Here is a 21,900-nt window from a genome sequence, read left to right on the forward strand (position 1 = left end):
CTGAAGTGAGCTGCAAATTGTGTGTGTCCCCTCCCAATGCCAAGTCCAGTGACGTCCTGCTGGTAGTTTGAAGTAGGCCACGGTGGGAATAGTTACCTCGTGGAAATTCGCAAACACGACAAATCAGGAATCTGTTTGTTTCCCAAGAGCTGACTGTTCAACATTTACCAGACCTCCCAGAATAGCATCATTATCACTGAGAATAATCATAACTTATTCACCCCGGGCAGACACAACACACACCAGTTTGGCTATTTTTACTGACATGACCGCTCATTTCAGTTAGCATAGTTGATTCCACAAAATGGTTGATTGGTTTCCCCACCCCGGCCCCCATTTCAGGGGCCATAGTGTTGTGTGGAGACTCTACTCAGTCCAACAATCAGCTGGACCCCTTTCTTGATGCGGCCTGTCACACACCCCCCAAAACAGGAGGCCCCCCTCACCTCCCTGGGCGGAAGCTGGGTCAGCAGTCCCAGGGCTCCCCGGGGTTGGCGAGAGCTGTTTTCCTTGTGGGACACTGTGTGCACACGTGAGCTGGTTTCTCGCCCAGGTCTGGCTCTGGGTCCAGCTCTGGGTCCAGCTCTGGGTCTGGGTGGGAGTTGGGCTCCTTTTCGTTTTTCTGGATGCTCAGGGCAGGCTCGTTTGTGGGGACCCCCCAAACCCCAACACACTGCCAAGTCTCCACCCTGGGGCCTGACCCCTCCACCCCAGGCAGGACCGCTGGTGGGCCTCGCTGGACCGCAGGGGCAGCGAGAAGATTCTGCCTCCTGGGAAGCCTTGGGAGTCAGCTTTCTTGGAAGAGGGATTGGTTGCCTGGTGACAGCGCCTGGGCCTCTCCCGGGTGGGCTGAGCAGAAAGGGGAAGTGTGGTCAGGCTGGCACTCAGGCTTGGGGTGATCGGAAGGCCTGTGGGCGAGGAACCGCCTCTTCCCAGCTGCACCCAAGCCATGGCACTCAGGGCCCTGCTGCCCCCTCAGCCGCTCACATCTGGACACCCTTGCAGCTCAGGTAAGCACCTGGGTATGTGTCAGTGCGAGTGACCGCCTGGGCTCGGCCCGGAACCGTGGGGAGTTGTAGCCTAGGCCCTGGGTAGGACCGCTGAGTGGGGCTGGAGAAACACGGGCCTTGAAGAATCTGCCCTGCTGGTGACTGGCTAGGTGACCTTGGCATTACTTCGCCTCCCTGGGCCTCCATCTCCTCGTGGGTACTGTGGGACCATGAAGAGGCTACCTCTCAGGTTGAAATGACATAATGATTGGGAGAGAGACGTGTGTCTGTGAGGGGGTTGTTATCCGTCTGGATTCTGATGGCGAGTTTGGGTAACTGACCTGTGAGAGGACCCTGACTGGTCTGTGCTGGAGGAGGGGCTGGAGGCATTGACTGTATGAGCTTTGGGCTCCATCTTGAAGCCCTTGGATGAATGCCACCAGCCCTGGTGTCTATCACTGTGTCTCTGGCATTCGGGGATGTATCTATATGGCATTCTGCCTTCCAGAGGCCTCAGGTCAGGTGTGTTGGGTTGGGGTCAGGAGGAGACCTGCGTTTGGCTGTTCTTTATACTTCCACCTTCTCACGAATCACTTGACCCAAAAGCCACTCCCTTTCGTGACCCCATTACACATATGGCCTCTGAGGGAGCATGGGAAGTGGGGATTGCTGAGCTGGGAGCTTCTTTTCATTTTTTTAGAGCATCTTTTTTTTTTTCTTTCTGAAAATTAGAGCAATAGGGGAAACAATGACCCCAAAGCCCAGCACCTCCCAACAACCACAGTAAAGAGTTTGCTCTCTTGCCTTCCAGTCTTTTCTCCCTCAGGTTTTGGAAAGTGATCCATGTTTTATTTTGATGTAAGGACACTTTAGACATAGAAATACAGGCTTCATCGCTGCCATCAGGGCACAAGCATCCCTGATCCACTCCACCCACTAAATGTGACACTAGCATTCCTGCCAGAGAGCCCCTGGGTGACAGGTTCAAGTTTCTCTCCACATTCTTAAAGCCAAACAAATAAGAAAAAGAAATCAGCAGCAAGAGGCAATCTGCTTAGACCCAAGGAAGGGCTTCTAGGGTGTAGAAATCCTGGGATAAACTTACTAGGAAGTGTGAATGATCTGTAGCTCTGGAAGTTTCCACTAACACATCACCCCGAACATCCCAGAGGAACTGGAAAAATGACCTGTTTGGGAGCAGGAAGCAGAAGCTCTTATAAAATGTGATACCTAAATTTTTGAAAATGTGTTTATGGCTGACAGCAAGGCTGGATGGGAGGGAAAGAAAGAATCCTACTCTTACACTAAATAATCAAAATCATTCTTCTGTATTTCCTCCCTGACATTTCCAGCCACATTCTCAGGTAATGCTGGGAGATGTGGCTACAGTATAGACACAAGTCAGTACTCTGCTTTTTTCATCTTATGTGGTTTCCCGATAACTCATAATGTGTTCTTCCTAACGATCCCTTGATTGCAGCATCCTATCCCAACAAGTGGCCAGCGTGTCATTTTCTCCCCAAGCACCCCCTGTTGGACTGCTGCGAAGCTCCCTGTTTATCTCTACAGAGGTGGTGCACATGGTTACCCTGTTAGATTCTGACTTCCTTCAGATCACTTCTTAGGCTAGGTTTCTAAAAATGGTATTATGGAATCAAAAGATGTGATCATTTTATAAATGTATTTCTATTTTCTTCCCCCCCCCCAAATTTTTGTAATTGATGTATACAACCACTGGCCCTATGGGAGGATCTGTTCTGCTACGGTAAGATTTTATGATATGTTTCATTTTTGCTAGCAAATAGAGGTAATTTCTAACTGTGGCCAGGGGAGCAAGAAACTGTAATGAGTCAGCTTGTACGAACAGAGTCAAGCCCCAAAATGAAATAAATCAGACAACAGGATTATTCTGAGGGCTGGTGTGATGAGCTGTCACACTGAAGGAAGCACGTGCGATCAGCCTGGCTCTGCACTGCCAAAAAGGAGCTGTTTGGCTCACCTTCTGCTTCCTCTGCCTAGGTCTTAAATGTACAGTTCCATACATTTGACAGTTGCCTGACAAGATGTAGTTCTGAGACTCATACTCAGACTTCCCCAGAAATGCGAGGACAGAGAGAAGGAGAAGAGAGGCCGGACTCCTTTTACTACACTGCCCTGCCCCTCCTCAGGCGCACTCGGGTTTTTAAGTTGCCATCAACTCTCTACATGGCCATTCCTGGTGCTGACATCCGCGAGGGGGTCAGGAGGTCAGGCAGGAACTTGTCCTCATGGAGCGTGGGCAGTGACAGTCTGGGAACTAGAGCTGAATTCAGGCAAGCACTGCTTATGCTGACTTGCAAGTGTAGCCTCAGGATTATCTATGGTCTCCCGGACCCTTGAGATCTAGGTAGAGAGCAGCTCAAACCCTCATTCCACATCCTGCGAAGTCCAAAGCCTTTCTGAAGACTTCCATGGGTTACCCAGGAGACCCCCTCTTTCCTGTGGGTAGCCCTCGCTCCAAGCCCCTATAGGTAAGCCACTGACCCCGGGGTGAAACTCAGCTTCCTTGCTTCCCCACATCACCCTAACAAAACAAAACTGCTCACAACACACTGGCAGATGCAGTAAAATTTACGAAAGATCAGACGGGGCCTCAGGAGAGGTTTCTCACGCAGCAACGTGAACCTCTGGAAACTGACACGCTACAGCCCTGTTCTTGACCCTCTGGCTGCTCCACCCCTGAGCACCTTCCAGGAGCTGCTTCTCCTGCTGGCTCCCCTTCCTCCCCTCCTCCTGTTTCTTCTCATCCCCTTCCCCAGCATAATTCCAAATCCCCCCACACACCAATACCCGGAGTTTAACAGTCCCCATTTCCTACCAGGAGACTTCATTCCCTGCCCCACCTGCTAAGTGCTGGAAAGGCAGCTCATTCTAGCTTTTATTTTTACTCTTTTAATGAGCTATAATTCTAACTAAAGTGCCTAGATCTTAAATGTACAGTTCCATACGTTTGACAATTGCCTGACAAGATGCAGACATCTCCGTCATTCCTGAAAGTTCCCTTGGGCCCCTTTGCAGTCAGGCCCTTTCTGCCCCCATTGAAACCACTATTCTGGTTTCTATCGCAGTAGTTCATTCTGTTCTTGAACTTCATGTAGATACTCATACAGGGTATACTCTTTTATTTGTTCAGGATTTTTCGGGTGGGGGTGGGTTTATTTATTTACTTATTTTTTAGCAGAGGTACTGGTTAACAGAGGACCTCGTGCACGCTAAGCATGAACCCTACCACTGAGCGATACCCTCCCCCATACGCTTTTACAATTGGCTTCCTTCACTTAACGTTGTCAGGATTCATCTATATTGTTGTGTGTATCAGGAACTCATTTTTTAAAAATTTCTGGGTAGCATTTCGTTGTATGACAATACCAGACCACTTATCCATTCTTCTGTTGAATTCCATTCTGTTTTTACACAGTTTTACAATTTTTTGAGCTGACATCAGTAAGTCCAACATGCCCAGATGGCAATCCTAAGAATCTTAGTGTGAGTTGTGGCGGGGGGTAGGGGGTTGCCGGCAGGAATTTCAGCTGGGGGCCAAAATTAAAATAGAAGGGAAAAAAAAGATGAAATTAAGTTTAGTAATACCTTTTACTTATCCCATTATATCCAAAATATGACCATTTCCACATGTCATCGATATAAATACTTGTTAATGAGATCTTTTATGTTCTTCTTTCTATACTAAGTCTATACTAAGGACAGCATATCTCAGCTCCGACCAGCCAACTAGCCAGTCCTCAGTGGAGTAGCAGTGCAGACCTCAGGTAGAGGGGATTTGTGTCTGGGGCCACAAAGCCCTTACTGGCAGAGAGCAAGGAGCTGGATTCGTAGTCAGACCTCCCCATCTTCCTGCTGAGTTGTCTGCAAGTCTTCTGCCTCTTCCCACAGAAATTTTCTGAAGACTCTTCCAACTCCTACTTTCTGAAACTTTAAGCAATGCACCCCCCCCCCCACCAAATGCATCCTACCCACACCTTTTGGGACTATTTCAGATCATTTATTTTTCACAAGAAGAATTCAAGTTGTCAATATACAGGGTCTAACCATTAGTGGGTTTTGAAATAAACTCAGGACTTTTTCTTGTGAAATGGGCTAGAATAGGTGTGAAAATGTTGGTTGGAGTGTATCACATGTAAAGACATTCTGTGAAACATGTTTTATTTATGAGAATATATGTGTAGCTGTCAACCTGCAAACTGAGTATCTTACCCTGAGGATCTTGGTTAAAAAAAAACAAACAAACCAATTTCTGAATAAACCCACAGTCTCCGGGTTTCCCGGTGATGGACAGTGACTATGATTTCTGTCACTGACTCCCCGGAAGTGCTTTTTGGGGAAGTGAGAGTCAGGGCTGGAGGGTGGTTGCTTTTAGCAGCTCTCCAACCCTGACATCACTCAGAATTGAAACAGGCTTGTTGACCAGAGTGCCTTAGGGCACTGCAGGAATGAGCAGAAACAAGAGAGAAGCTGCCAATCCAGCCCAGAACGCCAGCCCACAACGCCTGCCTGACCTCTGCTTCCCAGCCAGTGGCTTGACGGCCTCCCCGAAGGTGGCGGGGAGAGCAGGGAGCCCACCCAAGGTCGTGTGTCCAGGTGAGGTGGCTTTAGAATTAGAACGCCCGGTGCTTGAATTTCAGACTCTGGGTCCATACTGCCTACTGCTTTGCATCAGCAGAGGGGAAGTCTGCCAATGGCAGAGGAAAGCGGCCAGGGCATCAGTCATTCATTCATATGTTTGCAGATACTGGATGGATCCCCTACTGTGTTCCAGGTGATGTTCCAGGCCCTGGAAACAGGGGTAAAGAGGGTGATAAGGCCCTTGCTCTCCTAGAGCTTATAGGTCAGTGTGAGAGACAGACAAGGAGCAAATGAACCAGCAGAACAAATGTCACAGGAAGAGTAGGCAGGCTCAGTTGGAGGGAAAATGCATTCCATATATTGATCATAACATATTTCAGAGAGAGAGAGTAGCTTTTGGGTGTGAGCTCTTGGCTTCCTGCCCCAACGCCCCAGGCTGCTTCCACTGAACAGCACACCCTCTTTCCCTTCTTATTCTCTTGTAAAATCTCATTCTTGTCTCTGGGCCCGTGAAGGCGAAGGTAGTTCCTGCTCTCTCTTCTATCCCAGTGCTTCATTCTGGTCCTCTTTCCTGGCGCCGTCACAGTTGATAAACACACTGACATCTCTGATACTGTATTTTAAACAATATTTTCTCTACCTCATTTTCCTCCCTTCTTGAAATTCATGCTTCCCTTGCCTTCTGGACTTTTGTCAAGCTAACCAGAGCTCCTCTGAAGCTATGATGGAGGACAGAGTGAGATACAGAGTCCGTCCTAAGGGCAGGATGATTGAGGAGAAAGAGGGAGAGAAAGTATAGGACGGTGAGCTCCTGAGCAGGGAGCATCCGTGAGGCCAGGAGGAGACAACAAGCAGGGGGAGCATGACGCCTAGATTACAGGGTCTTCCTGGTCCTGCAGGGGCGTCATTCCTACATTGTATGTAGCTATGACTATCCTCTAAGGAATCTGGAAGATTCTAGCATGCCCCTGCTCCTGTTAACATCCTAAGGAGGAAATCCTGAAGCTCCAACAAAGTCATTCACACCCAGTTTCTCTTCCTCAGTGTCCAGCACACCCAGGCAAATGAGATTAAATGGAGGGGAAGTGGGGAGAGGAGGGAGCGTGGGACTTTGTTCTGAAGATAAGTGATTTGATGGTGAAATTCCAGGCAGTGTGTGACAAGCAAACAGGAGAGGCATCTGGGTTCAAAGAGTCATTTTTAGCACCTTCACTCTACCCGCTGCTGCTGCTCCTGCCTAGGACTGTTGTGGGGCACAAGCCTCCAGCTTCCTCAGCTGCCCCAGCTGGGGGTCTGCAGGCTGGCCGGAGGCGGTGTTCCTCCCCGAGGCCTAGGGATCACCCAGAGAGCTTGTTAGCCATGCTGATTCCTGAGGCCCACACCAGTCGTACAAATCAGAATTAGGAGTGGAGTAGGGACCTAGGACCCTGGTGTCTGCATTTTGATACATTTCCCAAAACCCTAGCTTGGTGGTCACAGTTTAGGGCCTTAGAGTTAGAAAGGCCTCAGTTTGGCTTCTGATTTTCCCACTTCCTCGCCCTGCAACCTTGGGCAAGTTGATTGAGCTCTTCTAGGCCTCTATTTTCTTATCTATAAAATGAGATTATAATTATGACCTGCCTCATAGAGCGGCTGTGAGGACTGAATGAGATGCGGCCTGTAACTCGTGGTAAAGCAGCACAGGATGTGTGTTGCTTTTCTAAGGTGCATTTTCTTATTGAGGTTCTTGTTATTTTGGAACAAGTCACAGCTAAAGGCTGAGGTCTTGCCAGTATTGGAAGATCTTGACCAAGGGTTCTGCTTTCAGTTCTGTTATGAAAAGAAACATCTACCAGCTTGGTTTCAGCCTGGCAGAGTAAAAAGACCACAAACTTTGGTGCCAGACTGGGCTGCCCTGCAATCTTAGAGTAGTCGATTGCTCGCTGTGCTGCCCTTAGCAAATTATTTAATCTCTCTGGGTCCTACCTCTTTGTCGGTGCAGTGGGGGCACTAATAACATCCCCAACACCAGCTTATAATAAGGATTAAGTGATTACATGTATATCACTCTTTCTCAGCATTGGCCCATTGAAATCACTTGGAGCACCTTATTAAAACAAACAAACAAACCCCAATGGCCAGGACCCAGGCAGGGTTGGGAACTTACAATATTCCTCAAGCTCTTGCCCCAGGGCCTGACACATCCCAGGTACTTGATAACTAATAACTAAAGCCTTCTCCCCTGGTTCCTCTTCCTCTTCCTCCTTCCATTCATGGTGTCCACCCAATGCTCTCCCAGTTGACATCAAACTGGGGTCAGGCCCTGCAGCTCCCTGACCTCCTCCTGGCAGCCAGGACCCCTCACCTGTATCTGTGGACTCAGCCCCACACCCTCCCATGCCCTGGGACCTGCTGACCTACAATTCAGGGCTAGACCAGCTCTGGGCCCACACTGGATCCTACCCTCTTCTGGTCTGTACTGGACTGTGGGCTGGTCCACTCTGGCTCATGGGGCCTTATCTCTGAGTCCAAGTCCTGCCTTGAGAACCTTCCTGTGTCCTCAGACTCGTGAAAAACAATGATTTCCCCTCCCGTGTGGCAGTCACCTCCCAGAAATAGAGACCTGTGTCTGTCCCCAGACTTGTGGCAGGTCCCCACTGCTTCTTCACCAGGTGGACAGCATCGGTCAAGACAGTGGAATCATCACTGACTTTTTCCCCTGTTCCTTCTGAGACATTAATAGAAGGCAAACGAGTGAAAATTTTAAAATGTATAAACCCATGGAACCACTCTAACTAGCGCCTCATCTTCCGGAGGTAAGAGCATGTGGTAAATTGTGTGGTGGCCCCATTCCCCCCACAAGATGTCCACATCCTAACCTCTGGAACCCATGAATATGTCAGATTACATGGGAACTAAGGTCGCAGGTGGAACTGAGATTGGGAATCAGCTGCCCTGGAGACGGGGAGCTGACCCTGGATTATCCAGGTAGGCCAGATGTCAGTACCAGGGTCCTTGTAAGTGGGAGAGGAGGTCGGACGTGACTAGGGAAGAGTGGCCAGAGACACGCGGCACTGCTGGCTTTGAAGGTGGAGGAAGGGGCCACGAGCCACGGAACATGAGGGACCTCCAGAAACTGAGGAGTCAGGAGACGGCTTCTCCAGAGGAGCCTCCAGAAGGGACCCAGCCCTGCCCACACTTTGATTTTAGCCTGCTGGCATCATATTGGCCCTCTGACCTCCAGAACTGTGAGATAACACTTCTGTGTGTTTTTAAGCCACTGCCTCTTTGGGAATTTGTGATTTTGTGAGAGCGGCTGCTGCAGACGAATACAGTTTTTTTGTAAGAAATGCTGCTGCCTGGGCTCCCCCAATGACATTTCAGTCCAATTCTCAAATTTTAAGTTACTTTTGATTACTAAGTAGACTCATTTCAGTTGTAAAAATTTTGTCATGCTTATTTTAACATTGCTGTCTTTGATTCAAAGCTCCCCGCTTTGCCCAGGGGAGGGAGTAGAGAGAGGGCGACTTCCCTGATGTGGGATTGAGGAGGAAAGACAGGGAGACAGTTTCCCACAGGAGGTCTCCCATCAGTGGGCCATTCCTGCCCACCAAGCTTGTGGTATTGGGTAGAGATTCAACCCCTGGCCCTTGAGAGGTCCCTTGTGGTCCCTGGAGAGGATCAGCTGCATCTTTGGGCTGACTGCAGCATCCTGTCACGCAAACACCTCTTTGCCCCATGCTTCAGTAGCTCTTGGGAGGCCTGCACCCCACAATCTTATCTACTGCAGGCCTGCTAACAGGTGGGACTCAGTTTCCTACCTTTCCAGGGCCTGAACCTGATCATGCAGCCGTGACATGCTCCCCACCGGCTGTCCTCTCAGCCACCTCTCCCCAGGGCGCCTCTCCCCTCTTTGGGGGCACCCTGGCCATTAAACTAGCCTGGTAGACCAGAGAACATCCAACTGGGAATGGAATATGGGCCCTGGTCATACCCTCTTCAGCTGCATTCTCCCCGAAAGACAAGATCTTCTTTGTTCTGTTGAAAATGCAGCACTCAGCAGTCCATGGGGAAGAGTGCTATTTCTCTGGTCTAAGAATGTGGGGAACTTGGGACCTGCATTCCTGACAGTGGGCCCTGATCATTCATTCTGGGGAATCCCTGGACCCCTCATACAACCATGTCAACACCACAGCAACACTCCTTTTAGAGTAAGATATCCTGAACCCTGTTTGGTCTTTCCTTGATGACTTGGGGGCATCACGACTAACATCCACAGAGGAAGGCCATGTGACACAGAAAGCATTCTGCCCTCCCTCCTACCCGGGTGACCTGGGGTGGGTCATTTGACCTCAGAATCAGCCCCCTGTCTGGAAGAGGGTGTGGTGGTGAGGATGAAACGAGGTGAGTGGTGAGAAAGCACTTGCAGAGACTGCTTGGCACACTGAACACACGCAAAACATCTGACGGCAAATCAAAGCACCCGATGTGTGAGAACAAAGCTGCAAAATACTTACCACCTTACTGAGTTCTGAAAAGTGACCCAGAGTTTCATTTTCTGACATCATCCTACTTCCCCTTTCTCCCTGAGAATCTGATGAGAATAACATGTCTTTGAACTTGAAATCTGGACAATGGGAAATCTACACTATATGGTTTATTGGCTCTTCTTCAATTTTATCAAAGTAAATGCAAAAGAAAAAATCAAGTAGTTCAGAGGGTTTGTGGTGGAAAGTTATAACTGCCTGTCTTCCCACTTCTGTCCTTCCGCCCAGTCACACTCTTCAAATGCAACAGCTTTTAACTCTGTGTCCTGTTATTTATTTGTACAGCTCTAAAGAGTATGTTTATGTTTCTTTTTGGAGAAATTCTTCAAAAATAAAAGAAAAAGACAAAGATATTTAAAAAAATGGGGGGGGGGAGGAAATTAGACTAAGAACCAGAAGACATTTAAATAAGAGAAAAGAAAAACAAAGTGTATATAAGAGAAAAGAGAATGAGAAAATGAAGGGGAGAAAACTCTATCTCTCTATCCATCCATCTTTCCATCATTCCATGTATCTATGCATCTATATTTGTATGTATCCAGCCAGCCAGCCAGCCATTTATTTATCTATGCATCCAACTATCTGGTTCCCCAGAGCTAAATAAGGTGAAATTCCAATTTAGTTTGTTGAACAAAGAGGCTGCCCTTATATATGGCATCTTCTTAAGTCCAGTGCCCTGTGACCTCATGGGGCCCTGCAAAACCAGATTTCACAGGCCTCGACTGAGAGCCAAGTTTCCATTCTCCATGGTTACCCTTTTTCTATTTGTTCTTCTGCCTCTCTCGCTTTCTTTTGTGCACCCTGAAAATGTGATCTACAACAAAACTTCTGCCAAACGCATGCCTTGGGGGTGAGACACCCCCAGCAGCTGACACTTCACTCTCTCAAGAGTAAATCCTCAGACAACTACCAACATCAATAAATGACAAAAACAGAGCATTAAGCAAAAAATTAAGTAGCAGGGTTACGTGCATGGAAGAATACTAGTGACGTATGATTGGTTTTGCCACATCTAACTTTATGAATATCCAAAGAACATTCTACTCACCAAGCCAAACCTTCACAGAAGAAATGAAGCTTGGAACTGAAACTCCAAATCATAACATAACAGCTTAATAAATGAAGACACTATGCCAGTAATACAAACACATGTTTAAGTCGTAAGCCAAGTCAGAGGTCTTTGTAGTAATAATGGCTTCAGTAGCATCCTTCTTTGGCCCCTGTATCTCAGCCTCCTTCCTCGGTCCCTGCTGATGGCGTTAATATTGATAGAAGCATGAATCAGAAATGGTACGCTATGATCACGAGTGAGTGAGTTTCCACGGGCTAAATGGTGAAACTCATATAATTCTCATATAACCAGGATATGTCAAGTTATCTCCCAGACTTCAAGGATCATTTTTACTTTAATATCCAAGTGAACTAGCAAAGTGCCCATTCCACAGATAACGGGAACCCAGCCGCCGCCTCCCCCCGCCCCCCGCCAAGATCTCCCTGAATATTTCTCTGGCGGCTCCTCCTCTTTTCATAAAAGCTTTGGTTTTGCAATTTTAGTGGAATTTGATGGGAACAGATTAGAACACAGCATTACACAGGCAACAGCTGAAGACTGAATATTAGACATAATTTTCCCACAAATGCATTGGTCATTTTCCACTACAGGGACTATCTAATGATGCTCCAACTTTATGTGCTCTCTTTTTTTCCCCCTCTCTCTTTCTTCCCTCAGCCTTATTGAGATACAATTGACATTACTGAGATACTTGTGTAAGTTAAAGGTGTACTATGTGTTGATTTGATACACTTGCATGTTGTAGAATGATTACCCCCAAAGTGGTACCTAACATCTCCATCACAAAACTACCACTTCTTTCTTATGGGGAGAACATTTAAGATCTACCCTCTTCTTGACCTCTCCCTCTGCTGTTACCCTCTCCCCAGACTCTCCTCCTCTCTGGTCAGCCAGCCTTCTACACCCAAATTCCTCTCCCTTCTCTTGTGCAGACTAACTCAGTTTGCTTTTGCATCTTCACCTTCTCCCCTCTGACCACACCTCACTCAAAGAGACCCATCAAGGTATTTTCCTAACCCCTACCTCAAAAAAAAAAAAAAAAAAGAACCTCTCAAAATTCTATCTCCCCTGTTATGAATTCAGTCTATGTTGCCCCTTTGATATAAAATCAACTGCAATCAGTTATTGCTTTAAATGGCACTTCCTCCTCCTGTTGCATGTTTGACAGTATAAGAAAGAGGCGTGATTATGTCTACCGTGTCTAGAGGAACTAATAAGTACGTCTTACCTCTAATCTTTGTAAATCCCCTGTGAAGCATAGACAGTATCATGCCCATGTTGCAGATGAGAACACTGAGGCTTACAGAAAGTTAAGTCATCTTTCCTGAGGTCTCCCAGCTGCTAATCGGCAGGGTTTGACTGTGAACCAGAGCCTGTCTGATCCCTAAGCCGATGTAGCTGCACACCATGGTAGATATGGCCCCCACCGCCCCAGCAAGCCTTTCACTCATGCGCCTTCCTCTTTCCCCATTCTTTTCAGGATCCCATGGCGATGGATTGGTGGAGGAGCAATTTCTGGATCATCCTGGCTGTGGCCATCGTCGTTGTCTCCGTGGGCCTGGGCATCATCATGTTCTGTGTCTGTAGGAGTCTGTTTAGAAAAGGTAATGACCACCTTGCCGGGGCAGGTGGAGGGAAGGGAGGGGCAGGGTGGTTATCAGTGTATTAGGGCTCCTTTAGGGCAAAGAGATTAGTTCTGGGCCTGTCCAGGTTGGACTCTGGATTGAACATCATGCATTTTGGATTTGAGTCCTAGCCCTGCCACTAATTTGTGCATTTGGGCCTCAATTTCCCCGTCTGCATAGCGAAGGGAGGGAGGTTACCTAATCTCCAGGAACTCTCCAGCCCCAAGAGTTTGGGGGGAAGCAGCTTCTGTTTCAGGGTGCACTGTGCTGTAGTGCTGCTGGTCACAGCACCTCACCTCTGGGACAAGAGTCCACAGAATGTCAAAAACTGTCTTCACGCCAAATGTGTAAAGTTGCATACATGTTGTACATATGAAATATGTACAGCTTCTTTTACATCAATCATTCTCCAACAAAGTTATTTTTTTTAATGTCTTGAGGCATGAAAAATGGACTCCTTCTATGATCACCACGTTTGACCACCCCGATTGCCTGCTCTAAGATCATACTCTGAATTTTCTGGTATATCTGTCTTGGCCAGACAGTCTTAGCATCCTCAGACATAAATAAGCATAAATTTCTGTAGGATTAACGTAATTTTAGATTATCTACTAGTGGGTTTCAAATTTACTACTAATTTCCAAAAACATGAAATCCTCAATTCAACGGTGTATTTTCTTGAGATCCTATCCCTTTACACAATGACCAGAACCTGGAGCACACCTGGAAAGGGTGAATACACTGAGAGGTACAGCCACCTTCCCCTGGGGCAACCTGGGCAGGCATCTCTCCAAGATCAAGGCATTGTCCCCTCGTTGCCTCTGGATACAGCTTCAGAATTCTACTGAACCAGTGCTGAAAGGTCAGGGCTGCTCAAGAAGTGAAAACTTTTTGTCATTCTTCTCAATCCCTTTTCAGAAATAAGAAAATTGAGGTTCAGGCAAATTCTTGGTTGAGGTCTTATTGGAATTGGTGTCAGAGTTGGAACCAGAACTTGGGTCCTCTAGGCTCCCCGTTCAATGTTCTTTCCCCTCCATGCTTTGACAGCAATTGGTTTTTGGTTTTGGGGTTTTTTTTTAATACAGAAAGTGAGTTCTGGCCCTTAGAGTCCTCTAACCATTTGCCATTTTAAAATATTTCATTTCTAGATATGGACAGAAGTACGAGCCTGAACAAAAACTTTACCTGTTCTCTTCTATCTTGACCCACTTCTATTAACAAGCAGGTTATAATGAGTAATAACTTACACATCCAGCACATCTCAGTTTACAAACTGCTTTTCCCAGCCTGTATCTCATTTCCTCCCAACCACACTTTTGGCTAGTCATTCGACCAATATTTCTGAGTGCCAACTACATGCTGGGCAGGCTGAGTACCAGGCAATGAGGAAACACGCACAGCCAGCCCTGGATTAGCGTCCAGGCCCTGCGGTCAGACTGCCTGGGGGAAGTTCCGCCTCTCCCACTCACCAGTTCTGTGTCCCTAAGTCTGCTTCCTCTGGACGGCTCTTCTTCCCAAAGTCCCGAATTCGCCGGTTCTCTCATCTCTTCTAAACTCTCAAATCAAAACTTTTGCTAATTCTTCCTAAACGAATACGCTTATTTGCTTCCCTAGGCAAGAAATGGGAAATTGTCAAGCCCTTGAAACAGAAGCAGAGAGATGAAGAGATGTACGAGTAAGTCGGGGGAGGGGGAGGGAATCCTTCCGCTTTTTTTTAACTCTGAGAACCAACTGCTCACTTCCATTCTTGCACCTACGCTACTGTTGCTAATATGACCTAAACTGCAGTGCGATGTCATCTCTGCCAACTCTTCCCACTCTAAAGGGAAAGGCTGCTGGGCTTTGGGGACATAGGGCACCATATGGCTCTCTCTGCTCTCCAAGTCCTCCCTCGTCTCATCTAGTTGGACAGAGGTCACAGGTCCGGCCCTAGGTTCTGGGCCCACCACTCAGGGTTAGATTTACCCTTCTTTTCTTTTGATGGATTGCAAGTATAGTCCTCTAAAAGCTACTGTGCAGAACAAAAATATGACAAACTCTTTGCTTTTGTATTTTGTGATATCTCGAGGCTTTATGATTGTTATCTGTGTCGGGGATCCCCAAGACGACTTTCAGGCTTGATTATTTGCTAGGAGGATTCACAGGACCCAGAAAGGGTTATAGGTTATTTCAGCAAAAGGATACCCATTAAACTCAGCAAAGGGGAAAGGCGCATGTGGCGGAGTCCAGGAGAGAGCAGGTGCAAGCTTCCAGCTGTCCTCTCCCAAGGGAATCACACGGACAGCACCTAATTCTCCCAACACTGATGTGTGACAGCACATGAGAAGCATTGCCAGCCAGAGAAGTTCACTCAAGCCTTGGTTTCCAGGGTTTTACTGGGCGGGGGAGTCACATAGACCAGAGCGCCCACATGACCTACTTTAACCTACATGGTGACCTACATGGAGGGGGCTGGGGCTGTAGGTAAGGAGTTTTGCTGGGAGTCTATCTCTTTGTTAAAACTTCTTACTGAACTATAATACGAATACAGAAAAATGCACATGGTAAGAGGACAACTCAGTGAACTTCCACAAACTGAACAGACCCGGTGGCTGGCACCCAGATCAAGAAACAAAATCACCAGCACCTCAACCCCAGACATCCCCTTTCAGCCATTACACCCCAAGGATAACCACTATCTGAAATAGAACAGACTAGTTTTCCCTTGGTTTTATGCTTTATATACCTGGAATTATACAGTATGTACCATCTGGTGTTTAGATTCTTCTGTTCAGCGTGTTTTGTGAGATTCATTGTGTGTAGTTGTAGATTGTTCATTCTTGTTGCCATAGAGCCTTCCGCTGTGGCAGTGAACCACGATGAATGTATCCATTCTATTGCTGATGGGCATTTGGGTCGTGCCCAATTTGGGGCTGTTACAAACTGTGCTGCTAGGAACATTCTAGTAACATGTCTTTCCATGATTGGCAGGATGTATACCCAGTACTGCCATCACATGGTGTATATACATATATTTAGCAGTAGAAGTGTATCTGTTTTGTAGGTCAAAATACACCTGGTGCTTATCTCCCCCTCCTAAGCCAGCTCAGGGGACACCGGAAGATGAGCTCTGTGCTCCCAGTTACAGTGCTTCACCTCCCTTCCCTCTAATACAGCTGTTCCCTGTGCTCAAGAAAATGGTTTCTTCAGGGTACCAGTTACAAATGGGATGCAAGGCCTAGAAAGGGAAGGAAATGCTTCCAATTTTTAGGAACCAAGGTTTAAATGTTCAATTCTGTCCACTTTCCCCAACGTTTTCCTTTAAATCAGCAGGCGTGATCAAAACCAAACACTGACTCCTCTTCTTCCTCTCTCTCCAGGAATGTTACCGATCAATTCTCAGTTCAATTACCCCCTCTGCCACCCCGGGGTAAGCTTTCTCCAAAAGATGCTCGTGAGTATTTTGCTGATAAAGAGGCTCATTCAGGATAAGATAACAACTTTATCTAGGTGTCTTAGTCAGCTCAGGCTGCCCATAAAACAGTAACACAGAAAATATGGCTTAAACAGCAGTAACTTTCTCACAGTTCTGGAGGCTAGAAGTCCAAGATGAAGGTGCCAGCCGATTTGGTTTCTGATGAGGACTCCTTATGGCTTGAAGATAGCAGCCTTCTCACTATGTTCTCACACGGAGGGGAGAGCGCTCTCTGGTGTCTCTTCTTAAAAGGGCACCAATCCTATTGGATCAGGGCCACAGTCTTATGACCTTCCTTAACCTCCATTACTTCCTTAGAGGCCCCACCTCCAAATACAGCCACACTGGTGGTTAGGGCTTCACCATATGATTTTTGTGGGGACACATTCAGTCCATAACACTGGAATTTGCAGGTGGCAGCAACCTGGTTTAAACAGATGATTAAGTACCAATGCTCCCAATATTCAATGTGGAAATTCATATTCAAATTCCAGCTTGGAGCATGAGTAAAAAGGAATGTGGGGGGGGGGGTCACTAGGTCTCTCCCACTTCCTATCAGAAGAATTCTGCCTGGTTCCCCTGGCTGGAATGTTCTTCCTTAAGCTCTACACAGAGCTGACTTTACCTCACCCTTCAGGTTTCAACTCAAATGTCACTACCTCAGAGAGGCCATTCCTGATCATCCTATCTAAAGAGATCCTGCTAATTTTCTTTATGAAGCTCATGGCAATTACCCTAAGTGGTCTTATTTAGTTCATTTGGTCATTATCAACTAAAATGTAATATAAACTTGAATACAAATTCTAGAAAACAGATGCCTTTCTTGTCCTGTTTACCACTCTTTACCCACCACTAAGAACAGTGCCTGGAGCTTCATAGATAATAAACAAAAATGTTTTGATTCAGTGAGTGAAAAACAATATTAGCTAACACTTCTTGAGCAGGCACTGTGTGTCAGGCCCCATGGTGGGCACCTTCTAGGTGTTATCTCATCTAATCCTCTCAACAACTCTATGAGGCTGGTACATAATTATGCTCCTCTGGTAGATGAGGACCCTGAAGCACAGAGAAGATAAGTGACTTAGCCATAGTCACACAGCTAGTGACTGATGGAAGAACATGAACTTGGATCTGTCTAACTGCAGAACTTTGCAGGAAATGAAATAGTGATCATTTTTCAGGATCTCTTAGGAACGGGTGAGAGTGTGGTGAGGCAGTTCCAGTCTCCATCAAAGGTGGAGCTGAGCTGTTTCATTGTCATTTTCCTAACACGTTAGCCCATTTGCTAGGCACCCATCCCCCACTAATCCCACTTTTTGAAAACACCACTGCCTCCTCCTTAGCAAAGAGATGACAGACATGAGCAATTATGGATAGTTCTGGAAAGCAGTATACGTCATTGTGAGGGATTATCCCAAAAGGAACTATGGTTTGTATCACTTCCTTATGAGAATTAGGATCTGTAGATACAACACCACTCATTTGGCTACTAGCTCTGATCAGTTTCTTGTCTACGCTTCTGTTTCATGGTTCTCACTGCAGTGCAGTCTCAGACAGAAGGACATGGGAGTCAAGACATCTGACCCATATTTGCCACTGACTCACTTGGGTGGGCCTGAGACTGTATCATGGCCAGGTCTCAGTTTCCTCTGTAAAATGGGGATCTGGTCCACCAAGAAGTGGGAGGATCACCAAAACCCATGAAAATGATGCAGAACCACTTGGTCAAAAATATACAAACATACAATAGCTTTGCATCTAATACTTTTTGTGTATATTCTAGCCCCACAGGAAACCCCAAGTCAGCCACCAGCTGCCTACTCATCGGTAAAAAAAGTTAGAAATAAGAAGACAGTTGCTGTCCCAAGTTATATTGAGCCTGAAGCTGACTATGATGACATTGATATCCCTGCAAATATGGAAAACCATCATCGTGAAAAAACCGTTACTTCTTTTTGGCAAGCGGAAGAGGGTTCACACAGCTTATTTTAAAACAGTCAAGAATGGTTGAACTTCAGTAGGTATCCAGGTCCCGAAAGCCAGTGGTCCTGTTATGAAGCTCTGTAAGATAAGCACTTCCTGAATCTTATAAGAAGGGGCAGTGATCCTGACTCAGCCCTGAGGATGGAGAGGAGTCAGGCCTTGAACTTCTGCTGAGGGAGGCTCCAGGCGGAGGACCACTGGCTTCCAAGGCTCCTACCTGTGAGAAACTACTCAGTTCCTGGCACTTGTCCCCCTTTTCCCTCCCCTGTTTGTGTGGCTCTAAATGATCTTAAATCTTGGCGTTTGACTGTGCAGAGCCTCCCAGTCTCCCATCCCCAGCACAGCCCCCACCAAGCACATGTCTTATTCCCACGCACCCCATCCACCTCACATGTTGAGAGGCTGTGGGTGGCAGTTACAGCTGAGCACTCTTTTGCACAAGTCACACGTCATGTCTTGTGCGTTGGTCAAGGGCGGGGGAGGACTTTTCGTTTTTGCTACTCCTCCCCACCTACACAACCCCCAAACCCCCAGAGCCTCTCTGTGACCTTGGCAAGACTGACCACAGTGATCCAAGTTCTCACCCAGGGTTCCTCCTGGGCTTCCCGCTGCACCAAACAATCAACACAGGACAGAAGTCACCTTCTGGACCAAAGGACAGAAGTTACACACGGAGCTGTCATTTTGCAATACATGTATTGGCGGAGCTACAGGAAAAAGGTTCCCCTGGGAAGAATCATAGGGAAAAGGAAAGAAAGGGGAGATTAAATGGCAGATTCAAGATGAGAGTTCAGGGGACTTAATACCCTCCACCATAATTTTCATTATTGCTTCTTCCCTTGTGTAGAGTTCCAGGCAAACAGTGTCATGCCCCTCCCTGCCTGACTCCTGTCCCTGAGATGCTGGGAGGCAGCAGCTCCAGTGCGATGTGCTGCAGCTAATGAGATGCCCGGCGAGTGGGCTGCTGTTCTGTCAAACAAGTACCCTAGTGGGGTCCCGAGGCCCAAGTCAGCTTTGTAGGCCCCTGAACCTCATCAGTTCCTTCAAGTTCATCTGCTGGAGCCTGAGGACTTGACACTTTCCCAAGCAGACTCACAAGATGCTGAATTCTAAGCAGACCCTGGGAAATGCAGCTAACAGGCATGCAGGGAGAGCGCCATGAACTGTGCAAAAGGCCCAGGAGCGTTCCTTGGACTGAGATGCTGGACCGGTGGGGACATGAGCACCCCCCCAGGTTCTCTCTTCCTAGACTCCATGGAGACTTCCAGTTTCTCATAGTACCTCCTTATTTTAGGCCAGTGATTCTTTACCTGTGGCCTTATGGACCTCTGGTATTCCACTATCCGAAGAGAGGACTCTTTTCCTAAATTACAGAGAGAGAGAAAGAAAGAAAAAGGCTAAAGGATGAAATGTTTTACGTGCATGCTTTCCACTTACAAATTCTCTGTAAACCATCCACATCTATAGCAAAAGATGAAAGCACATACAATCAATGTTAACTCCTCCTTGGTTTCTGGGACACCATCTCCTGGTCCTCCTCCTGCCTTTCTAGCCTGTATCGGTCTCATTTGTGAGCTTGCATCTCTTGGAAACATCTCTTCAATGGTAGTCTTTCTCAGGGTCCTCATCTCGCTCCTAACACTCATGAGTGACCTCACCAATGCCCACAGGCTCAGTACCCCTTTTTTCTGATGACTGCCAATTGCAGGCTCCAGCTGAACTCTCTCTCCCCAGTTCCAGACCAAGTTGCCCCAGGACATCGCCATATGCCTCTCCCACAGGCCCCTCAAGTTCGACATACACGGAGGGAATTAATTATCCAACCCCACTTCCAAACTTCTTGTGCTCTGCTGTCTTCTTAGTTGGTGAACTCAGAAATCAGCATGGGTCTGGAGTCCTTTCCAGTGTTCCCCACCTTCTGTTGATTGTGCCTCTCAAGTAGCTCTCTGATCAGCCCACTTTTCTCATTGGCTGTTCAACTCCTAGGACCTTGCCAGCACTTGGCAAGAGAACACCAGCAGCCTCCCAGTTGGCCTCCTGCCTCTGGTGTCTCAGCCTGCAATCCTCCTCCCACGTGGCAGCCAGTGACCTTGTAAAGTGAACATCTGACCGCTTCATCCCCTTGCTTAAATCTCTTTACCCATTAGCATCAGAAAAAGCCCAGACTCCTTAATCTGGGTTACCAGATTTGTCAGGATCTGGTCAGCAGTTATCTCTTGCCAATGCTCTCCTTCCCCACTGCCTTGTAACTGTACTCCCCCAGAGTTTTGCTCCAGCCATTTCAAATGACTTTGCCCATGGCCTCTCTTGCCCCTATGACTATGCACAGTCCTGCCCCCTCGGTCTGGAACATCCTTCCCCACCTTCTGATCCTTCCCATCTCTCCTTAAATCCTTGCCTCACCACTCCAAATTTGGGTCTGGTGCCCTCTTAGAGGCTCCCCTCTCATAGCATTAGCACGCTGTAATTACCTGCTCACCTGTCTTTCTTCCCCACTAGACTGAAAGCAACACGAGGGCAGAGACTGTCTTTCCCCCACTGTTTTCTCTGTTCCTAGCACAATGCCCTGGACCATTGTAGATGCTCAGTAAATATGTTGAATAAACAATCAGTTGAATGAGTGAATGAATGACTCCTGGACTTAGCCCTGGAGAAACACTTCTCCCTCTGCATTGTAACTGCCTGGTTACTTTTCCATCCTCCTTCCTGATCTGGGGGCTCCTTTTGGGTGGAAGATCTCTGGCTCACTGCTGTATTCCCAGTGTCCAGCTCAAAGCCTGGCACATAGTAGGCACTTGATAAATATTTACTGAATGTTGGACATTTATGGAAAATCTACCAGTTTGACAAATCATTTTCCTCTGGGTGTGTGTAACTTGGTTGAGATTTTATACTGGGCACCTGTAATAAAACCACATTTTCTGCCAACAAAATTGTTTCCAGTTTGGATGATAGAATTAAATATATCAAGATTTCACAGGAGCTTTTTGTGTATTCTAGCCCCTCAGGAAACCCCAAGTCACCCACTAGCTTAATACTCATGGATAAATTTAGAAATAAAACACTTCCCCGCCTGAGCTATTTGGAGCATGAAGATGACAATGTTAAAAACCCTACAAATATGGAAGACCATCATTTTGAAGCAACTCCTGCTCCACCACCTTAACTGATTTGAGAACTGTTGGTTGGCCATTCCACAAATCAGGGGGTGATGCACCCAAAGCCAGGATGGCCACAGGCCCTGCACTTTAGGCCTGAGATCAAAACGGAGCCTCCTTGCTCTCACCCTGCGGGCCGACAGATCTGGGTCTGCAGGGCCGGCTCCACCTCACCCGCTCACCCACTTCCTGGGAAGAAGAAATGGAGGGGTACTGGGTCAGAGAGGGGGGTTGGAGCCATGTGGCCCTTTTGAGATAAAATAACTCCACCTGTATTCACAGCATATGCCAGATTCAATTCAGTCACGTTAGTTCCTCCCGTCTCCTCCTCATGGGGAGAGAAAGGGACACACCTCTGTGGAAACTGAGGATGACTCCCTCCTGACTCAGGATGACCTTTTCCCAACTGTGCTCTGTGGCCAAGGGGCAGGGGTCAGAGCAGTGTCCTGGGGGTCAGCCCAGCTCTGCCTCCC

The 21,900-nt window shown here is 47.4% G+C and overlaps 2 protein-coding genes across 6 annotated transcripts in view; one reads left to right on the top strand and one right to left on the bottom strand.

The window, feature by feature from the left end:
* Positions 1-21,900, bottom strand: part of RABEP1 (rabaptin, RAB GTPase binding effector protein 1) — a 175,377-nt gene that overhangs the window by 107,863 nt on the left and 45,614 nt on the right. The window lies entirely within an intron of this gene.
* Positions 628-21,219, top strand: SCIMP (SLP adaptor and CSK interacting membrane protein). 4 transcript variants are annotated; one of them, XM_032498511.1, is made up of 6 exons: positions 5,316-5,624; positions 12,688-12,811; positions 14,447-14,507; positions 16,192-16,265; positions 18,070-18,303; positions 19,117-21,218. In XM_032498511.1, the coding sequence occupies exons 2-5, from the start codon at positions 12,694-12,696 to the stop codon at positions 18,276-18,278; spliced, it is 462 nt and encodes a 153-aa protein (XP_032354402.1). In that variant the 5' UTR covers positions 5,316-5,624; positions 12,688-12,693; the 3' UTR covers positions 18,279-18,303; positions 19,117-21,218. The 4 variants fall into 4 exon arrangements, with proteins under 4 accessions (XP_014408167.2, XP_032354402.1, XP_032354403.1 ...); XM_014552681.2 differs by lacking the exon at positions 5,316-5,624 and adding an exon at positions 628-1,010 and having other exon boundaries at positions 18,070-21,218; XM_032498512.1 differs by having other exon boundaries at positions 16,192-16,241; positions 18,070-21,219.

The sequence above is a fragment of the Camelus ferus genome, chromosome 16 (assembly GCF_009834535.1).
Source record: "Camelus ferus isolate YT-003-E chromosome 16, BCGSAC_Cfer_1.0, whole genome shotgun sequence".
Classification (NCBI taxonomy): domain Eukaryota; kingdom Metazoa; phylum Chordata; class Mammalia; order Artiodactyla; family Camelidae; genus Camelus; species Camelus ferus.